The sequence below is a fragment of the Plasmodium cynomolgi genome, chromosome 8 (assembly GCF_000321355.1).
Source record: "Plasmodium cynomolgi strain B DNA, chromosome 8, whole genome shotgun sequence".
Classification (NCBI taxonomy): Eukaryota; Apicomplexa; class Aconoidasida; order Haemosporida; family Plasmodiidae; genus Plasmodium; species Plasmodium cynomolgi.
Window position 1 is genome coordinate 96,248 of NC_020401.1, and position 9,010 is coordinate 105,257.

General features: G+C 34.8%; 3 protein-coding genes across 3 annotated transcripts; all 3 read right to left on the reverse strand.

Annotated features, from left to right (window-relative positions):
* Nucleotides 1–1,447: 1,447 nt before the first annotated feature.
* Nucleotides 1,448–2,584, reverse strand: PCYB_081110 (Pv-fam-h protein; the record flags this gene model as incomplete). Its single annotated transcript, XM_004221849.1, has 2 exons — nucleotides 2,105–2,584; nucleotides 1,448–1,912 (listed from the first exon to the last, which is right to left on the reverse strand). The coding sequence occupies exons 1-2, from the start codon at nucleotides 2,300–2,302 to the stop codon at nucleotides 1,448–1,450; spliced, it is 663 nt and encodes a 220-aa protein (XP_004221897.1). The 5' UTR covers nucleotides 2,303–2,584.
* A 1,897-nt stretch (nucleotides 2,585–4,481) lies between these two features.
* PCYB_081120 (Pv-fam-h protein) lies at nucleotides 4,482–5,646 on the reverse strand (the record flags this gene model as incomplete). The annotated part of the gene is made up of 2 exons (XM_004221850.1): nucleotides 5,156–5,646; nucleotides 4,482–4,979 (listed from the first exon to the last, which is right to left on the reverse strand). Exons 1-2 carry the CDS (start codon nucleotides 5,348–5,350, stop codon nucleotides 4,482–4,484), a joined length of 693 nt encoding a protein of 230 aa, XP_004221898.1. The 5' UTR covers nucleotides 5,351–5,646.
* A 2,098-nt stretch (nucleotides 5,647–7,744) lies between these two features.
* Nucleotides 7,745–8,892, reverse strand: PCYB_081130 (Pv-fam-h protein; the record flags this gene model as incomplete). The annotated part of the gene is made up of 2 exons (XM_004221851.1): nucleotides 7,745–8,488; nucleotides 8,701–8,892. 2 exons carry the CDS (start codon nucleotides 8,890–8,892, stop codon nucleotides 7,745–7,747), a joined length of 936 nt encoding a protein of 311 aa, XP_004221899.1.
* Nucleotides 8,893–9,010: the final 118 nt, after the last annotated feature.

Genomic DNA, 9,010 nt, shown 5'->3' on the forward strand with positions numbered 1-9,010 from the left:
GGTGTCCGCTTATTATATCATAAATGGTGTGACTGCCAAAATGGGTTTGATGCTCTGCATGGGTGCTATTCCCTTTGGCGTTAATTCATTTAGGGCTATAAAATGCCTCTCCTTCTACGTGTATGTATGTAAATATATACGTTTGGGCATATTTCCACATTTTTGGCTTCAATTATCACCGGTGCACATTAGGGACCAGGGAAACAGGTTGCACAGATCGTTCTTTTGAGTCGGCCATTTTTTAGCGCATCACAGTAGTTATGCCCATAGTACGTGTTACACTTAAGCAATTAGCTTATAATTTGTGAGCGCCTATGTTGAAGTGTACACGAAGATTGAAAAATAGGTACATCTAAATGTCGTTTTTATTCACTTTCTTTTACTTTCTTTCCTTTCCTTTTGTTTTTATTTGGAACGAATGGGCCTCTTCCGTAGACAGCACTCTACAAATAGAAGAACATTTCAACCTTTCGTAAAACCTACCTCCTTTCCCTTCCTTCCAGGAAGTTGCAGGAAAGTCTACAATGAAGACGTAAAGCAATAACCATAATTTATCTATATGCCGCATGACAGCACTTCGTCATGCAATTTCCACATTTCCCTCCCTCGGGGCAGTAAGAGCCGATAAACTACAAAACGACATATTCTTTTTTTTTTAACAAAAATTTAATTATCAAAAGTTTTTACCCAATTTTTATAGAATCTTTCTAATGTAAACATTATCCAAAAAAAAAATGTACACGAAGGGAGTCCCCTTTATATGAAAGGTGGGACACAAAAATGATGTGTAGAGACCCCGACGAATGCATCAGAGGTTTATATAACTAATTTTTCACCAAATGAATTAGGCAAGTGTATTATTATACGCTTTTTAAAATAGAAACTAAAACATAGTATTTATGCGTATACAGAGTTATTTACAATTTAGCTGCAATAAAGGTGCATAAGCACACAGGTACGTCTACACATAGACACATCTACACGTACATTCCTACTTGTGCGTGTTAAAACAAATGCATGAAAAGTAAACGCATGGAACACATAAGGGGCTGTTCCAAACTAAAAAATATATCGTAACAACGCAACGATGGAAAAAATGATGAAAATTTTTATCAAGCTCCGCAATACACAAAAGGATTATCAAATCACAAATCTACACATATAATGCATGGTAACAAAATATAACATTTTGGAAAGAAACATAAAAAAATTAATCAAATGTTTGCTTATCTCGTGAAGTCCAATCAGCGATTTCGAAAAACAAATGAAATACTTTTATAATGGTACACACTAAACACATGAACGGAATGGTGCTAATTTTTTTTTTTTTTTTTTTTCTTTTACTATTAAACTTTATGATGCGCTTTTCAACCTAGATAAGAGTGAACCCATTTTACTACAATTTCAAAATGTGCAAAATAAACTCCTCTGAAAAATCTTCATTACATTACATACTTTCCGCCATTCTTGAAATGACATATTTTAAATCCCAAAAGAAGTTTACAAATTTTAAAATTAGTATGCCCATTAGAGCTAAAAAAAACCTGTAATATCCATTAGAAAACAATATGAATGAACTCAAGACAAGAAAATAAGGAGAAGATAATACTCTGAAATTGTTGGAAAACTTCGAAATATTATTGTCACTACCCTGTTTTATAATATGCTCGCAAGCTTCTAATTTTTTTCTGCGCTGTTGATCTGTGTCCATACCTTTTGTTTGATCTAAATGTGACTTCACAGTCGTTTTGATTCTTTCTGAATCCTCATCAGTATATCCCATTTTATTTAAAAAGTTTTTCTTATATAAATCGAATATCGCATCGAATTGCACTTCCGATTCTGCTAATAATCTGTAGCCGTATAAGCATTGTGGGATTCCCCTATCACTCTTAACTTCATGAATCGCGTCCTACGAATAGTCATAGTTGAGGATAAAAAAAATAAAATGTTAATTTTCACAGTGGTGAAAATGTAACTAGGTCCAAGAACGTACATATATGTGCTCTCATGAACATCTTCACTGATGCACATTTGCCTTGTGCCCACATGTAGGCCCCTAATCGCACAACAACGGGGCTGCCATATCCTCCTACAAGCTTACCTCGCCGGAACACCGTATTATCCATATTAGAAGGAAAAACATAAGAACTTTAAAAAGGGTAAAGCTGCCTATTTTATCACGGATGATTCCCCCCGTTTTTGAGGCATTCTCATTTTCCCTCCTAAAACTTAGCACTGCATTTTTTGCCGATTCCAGATATGTATCCTCACTCAACTTGCTAAAAGTTACCTCTACCATTTTGCATATCCGTACAAGGTTAGAAGTAGATCAAATTCTAAACCAAATAAATTATACATAAAGGGAATTATAAATAAGGAAAAAATTTAACAGGAAAAATAGCAGGAGAAACTGCATTGCTTAAATTCGCTCATTATAGAAAAATTGTATTTATGCTACAATAACACGCAATACATTCATTAGGATAACATGAGAAAATAAAAATGGCTAAAAAACATATGCGCGTAAATTTTGTTATTTATCGCAGCGAACCGTTACGATGTAGTATATATATATTATTATGTATATATATTTTTTTTTTTTTACGAAAATTGTGGCTTCTAAAAAATTTAATTAAAAATTTTAATGCGAGCAAAAATGATTTTTTTTTCGTCCATTGACGTATTAAAATATTTCTACTATTCCCAGAAGCGTTCCGTAAAACTAATTTCGTAAAACCATATTTCTTCCCTAAGTTAAAGCATATTATGTGAAAGATTCAATGCATATTGTTAATAACATTGGTAAGGCCATTAAGAAGACCATCCATAGAAATGAAGCAGCTTTTTATTCTATAGCTTAAGCAACGAAATGAGGAACCCAAATAAGCATAAAATTATTATAGCAATTTTTTTACGGCTGGGTGGAGGAATATTCTACTTTTTCATCATTTTAACGAAATAAAGGCGCATAGTTTGTAAAGCATAAATCTTAAGTAAAACTTTTAGTTTTAAAATGAGCCCCGTTCTGCTTTATGTTTTAGCTTACCCAGCGTATGGGAGTTTTAAACGAAGGACATAAACCGTAATTGTCGCTTTCCCCACACCACCTCCACAATATCACAACCTAAGTGTTATTCTATCTAGGAACTTCTTGTAAACCTTTTCGGGGGCTAAGACCAAATCCTCGCGCTGGTCTTTCACAAGTGAAAAGAAATATAGCAGTTAAAAATATACTACTGCGGAGTTTCGCTTCTTTTATTTTACTTCTAAAAGGGAGTGGGGGAAAATATATTAGCAAAATGTCCCCCACTGCGCATATAGATATAAATGTGTCTGGTAGTTCACATTTCTAATCTAGCTTACTCTAAATCAGTGGTGTTCTATCTTAATTTTGTAGCTATAAGAAATATACAAATGAGCAACATGCCTGCACTTTTATTTTTTATTTTTTCACTTTTTGGTCGTTTTCCTCCCTCGCTGCAATCTGAAATTGCAAAGCTATCACTTCCTATATGATAACCCTATTGGTATGTTCAAAATAACCCCTTCTTCATAATCCATCTTAATAGTAACCAATTTAATAAACTGCCAAAAAAAAAAAATAAAATAATTTATTACAGCACATTCTATGGCAGATTATTTTTGTGCAAATTTTTAACCTCACCCTTTTGGTTAACACACAGAGAGTTTAATATAGGCTAACTATTTTTTCCAAAAGAATGCCACTATTATCATATGATACGTTTCATGGGCATCCTTCACGGAGCCGTTTTGTCTTAAATACGATTAGGTAAAAAACGCCAAAAAATGGAATATGCTTGTAAGTTTTGAAAACGCAGAATGGAGCGCAGTTCCTGCTGTTCCCTAACGAAAAAAACAAACAAACAAACGAAAAAAAAAAAAACACACACATATATAAACATATATACGCATGCACGTTAAAACGGCTGATTAAAATAAATGGGCTATCCCCAAATGGGGAACAAATGAGCTATTTTTTTTTTAAATGTAAACATAATGCACTGTATGGAGGCACGAAATTCGAGGCTTCAAAAGTTTCTAGTGATATACATCCACATCTGTTAAAATGATAATTCACGAATGAGAATGCTCCCCCTAGTCCACAAGGTAAGCTTATGTACGATATAGACATATATGTGTATATGCGCACATGTCCACCGTTTAGCGTTATTTCGACACGCTTATGCTGCATGGGCATACACACAATTCGAAAGTATTATTTATTTTTTTGGAAAATGCTGAAAAGGCGGTTCTCGTTTGAGCACCAATAGACAGTCTCACAGTAGACCACCTAACTACACACAAAGGTATACCCTTCATAAAACTAACACTTTATAAATAGATTCTTCTCTCTTTGCTAATATACCATTGTTATCTAAGCTCCGAAAGGATCGTCATTCTATATGTGTCTCATAAGTTTAGCGAATAATCTGGACAAAAATAAACATTGCAAAGAGTTACAGAATTTTCAATTTTTTATTTAAGCTTTCCAGTTCCCAAGATAGATTTAGTAGTATAACTACGCCCATAAAGACGAGTAAGTATCGAGACTTGAAGTATCCAAGAGATAGGATAAGAATGGTGAGAGATGTAAGCTTGTAATTTAAAACTAAATCTATGAGCGAACCGAAAAGTCCTGTATATTTATAACTCTTTTTTTCTTTATTTCCCTTATCCGAAGCATTATTTGATCCTCCACTTTCCCTTTCAGATTCCTTTGCATTCTGTTGATCTGTCACATTCCATTTTATTTTATCGAAATAGGACTTCACAGAATTTTTTATCGTTTGGCATTGTTCTTCATCACATCCCAATTTTTCCAAAACGTGTTTTTTGAATGTCCCATACACTTCGTCGAAATCCATTGGCGGTTCTGCTAATAATCTGTTAGCGCTTTTGTGTACGATCGCTTGTGCTAGCTGGGGGGTCCCTCTCATGACTCCACGGTTTGTGCTCTGAACATCGTTGGGGATATTCAAATGGGAAGGAGAAGAAATATATGAAACGTTTGCATTCACGCGCGCGTACAGAACAGATGCATTCGTACGTGAGCAATTCATACGTGCCTAATCCGTACATCCGTGCAGGGTCTAATGGCGACACCGCACTAAACGCGCTGCCATTGGCTTACCTCGTGCGAAACCTGCACTATCCATATGAACAGGGCAAACATGAAAAGCTTTAAAAAGGCAGCATACTTTACCCCTTTTCGAGGACATTTTCCTGCTAAACCTTCAACGTCGCCATACCCATCATGGCTAGTTACATTTTGTGCCCCCCCTCCACAGGCAGTTATTACATTTGCCCCACCGTAATTCATCTTCATCGTTTTCTATTTTTTCACAGTTTTACAAAATAAAATAAAATTTTCATTAAATAGTATAATGATAAAAAAAATATTAACATACGTAACTTATCCTATGGACATTTCTACAACAGCAAAATAAATTTATTTTAGGTTCACTTAAAAGAAAAATGGCAAGCATATTTATTCAAGCCATCAGGTAGGAGGATACTAAAAATGGAAAAAGGATAACACGAAAATGTTCAGATAAAACACGGTATTTTTAGCATATTAAAATTTCATCATATTTAATTGCATTGTGAATTTCAAATCAGAATAATTTATTCCTCTTTTTTAGAAAAAAAAAAAAAAATTATAATCGTCCACAAAATTGCGCGTAATTTTTAAGATAAAGGAGGAAAAAATAAAATTTCAACAAAAGCGCGTTGCACTACGCTACTTATATTTTCCCCCTCCCAGTTCTGAATGATTACATAAAGAGGACATCGTTGCAATTGCATTTTGCAATTTCGTAACACCTTAAAATTTAAGTAGTAGCAAATGAAAAAAAAAAAAATAGCGTATCTATCCGCAGATGATATATGTTTCCTTCCTCTTCAAATTATAACGCCTTTTTTTTCCCCTAGCGAAGAAAATGCAATGCGCGTGATTGCAGTGCCCCAATGCATGTGCCTCATCTTCCCTTCCATGTCAGTATAAATAGAATTCACATACTTTTCACGATTCCTAAATCTTCGATAAAGTTAAAAAGATATGTGGCGAACTACATTTTATATGCGATATGAAGGCTCGGAGCACGGTTTTGTGTCTGTTCTAAACAAGGTCATTGCAATCATGTGCAGGATGAATTTAGGCATGAATTCCTACTCAGTTCTTAAAAATGACGCACAAAATGCCATAAATAGTGGACAAAATTTTGCATCCCAAATATTCTTAAACGCGCATCTATTATTTTTTATCATTGCAAATGGGGGAAATAAACTTCACATCGGGGCAGATTGACGCACGTGTATGTCTATACGTATACATATGCATACACATTGGCGTAGAGAGGGGCACCACTTTAAACTAACCATTGTTTAGCACTTTAATGGTTCGGCATTAGCTGTGAAGTCTCATCACCTTTGATAAGCGCAGGCAGAATGGAAAGATAAAACCCGCTTGATGCAAAAACTGTCTCGCTTTGCTTGGTTTTATTATATAATTTTTTTCCCCTCTGCCATCGTTACACAATCCCCGTGGATAGCCGTTTCGAAATTGCCCCCTTCACCCCCAAAGGGTCACTTAAAATTTGTGCACTTTTTCTCTCCATAAAAATTAAGAAAGCGCTTAATGGAGTTCCGTGGGACGACAACTAAAACTACTAATTTATGCGAAATATAAAATAAACTTTTTGATGTGCTTAACGACGGGATGTTCTCCTTATAGAAGGACGGTTATCTATACATTGTACAATATATCATGCAACAGTCCTTTCAATATCTTACGCTTCCCAAAATAAGTTTTTGCCACAAATTTAGGACATTTAATGGGCAATTTTTTTTTGGCGTCCAAGTTGGTAGGCAATACGGCACGGTAGCAAAAAAAAAATCACTTTATCCACATTTTTGTCATATCAAAGATTTCATTTTAATATATAGTTTATAAAAATGGAGAGTTTTAAGAATCAATTTATTTATAAATAGAAAAATATGCACATGTCCATATGTACATAATACATATGCAATGTTAATGTTTTATACATACGCTCACATATTTTCTAAGATATAAATGAGGAACGCGTAGCTTCGTCTGTTTGTACTTGCTTCATTCATCAACTCGCAAGACAACTGCATTGCACATATTATATTTAATTATTAAAAACTAAAAATTTTTTTAAGAATGATTGTCTAACTTATTATATATATACAGACTATTGTGTAGCACAAAAAAAAAAAAAAAAAAAAAAATGATGTCTAACATGTATGGAAAGCATACATATTCATATATGACGAGTTTTTAACATCGCATACTGAGGAAAGGAATATTGATAAAAAAAAAAATGTGATGTGATAAAGTATTACATGATATGGTATAGTATGATATGATGCAATATAACATAGCATCCGACCTTCCTAAGAAAGGTAATCAAATATGCCCATTAACTCTCGAATTTGATAGGGGGTGACTTTTACATATATAAAAAAAAATTACTCTATATTGAAGTAAACACATTATGTGATCTATTTTTTTTTTTTTTTCTTCCTTTTCCTTATTAAGATAATAGTCGTCATCACATCACCATCGTGGCTCCGTCATCGTTAAATTACTATATAACTTTGCGCCACCCCAGCAGCTTTGTGCTCTTTTGGGGTTGGCCTTCTCTCTAAACTGCTCATGCTTAGAAGGGATATCCGAATTTCCCCAATAAACCATTTATTTCTTTTTTGGGAAAAACATATCGTGCATTTTTTTGAGGGTCCAGACAAAATTAAATCCTTTCAAAAATAATACGGAAAATAAACCCATAGTAAGTTGAAACTGTCCGAAGCATGCTGATATAATTGAGCTCATGATAATGAAGGAAGTGGACCACAAGAAATTGAAAAAGTTCAAATAATGTAAAACAGGGCTATTGTTACTATTATCAAATGGGATTATCATCTGTGTTTTTTGTTCATCTTCTCTTTTTCCACCTTGTGCTTTTTTTGTTTCTTGATTATCACCATCATTTGAAGTGCCCTCTTCACCTTCCTTCTTTTCTGGGTCTGCATTTTTACTCGCATTTGGATTTGATCCTTGCAACATGGAAACATTGGAAGGTCCGCACATTCCGGGGAATGCAGGTGAGCACATTCCTGGAAAACCTGGGGGGCATGTACCTGGTTTCATAGGTGGAAACATTCCAGGCATTCCTGGTGGACACTGCAACATGCTACAAGGGTTTTGTTGAAATTGTTGAGCCAAGGCTCCCAAATCGATTTTATCGAAATATGATTTCATCATAGTTCTAATTTGGTCCTTCTGGTTGCTATCGCATCCCATTTTGTCTAAAAAGCTTTTCTGATACAGATCGAACACTGTGTCGAATTCGATGATTGGTTCTCCTAATAGTCTACTGGGTCTTACAGCAGCTGCTCTGCCCATGTTGTATTGACCCTTCATGGACGCGCCGGAGTACTGCAAAAATTGGAAAAGAAGTTCAAAAGGGAGTTGTTATATTAACAAGTAACAATTTTTTTTACTTTTGTGCCGGCGGGAATTCCCACTATGCGTACACACGTTCCTTGTGGCCATTCTCACTTAACACGTATTTATGTATATATATGTGCGGATGGTCTCCAATTAAACCGCAGTAAAAAATGCCTAATTCGTGTGACTGATTAACTTACCATGCTGAAACACTGTACTAGCCACAAAAGGAGAGCAAATGTGAAAACTTTACAAAAGGAAAAGACACCCATTATTTTGCCTCTGCCACTGTCCTTTGCTGTGTTTGAACCATCACTATTTGATCTGTCCGTTACATACTGTGTTGGCTCCTCACCAGGATAGGCACTCTTTTTTGATTTCCCAAAAACCATTTTCTTCGTCTTATCTTCTATAAACTTTGCAAGCACATAAAAAAAAGGCACTGCGAAGCCTTATGTTGGGAATGAATACCATCCACAGTAACGAATAATCGCTAAATATATATATATG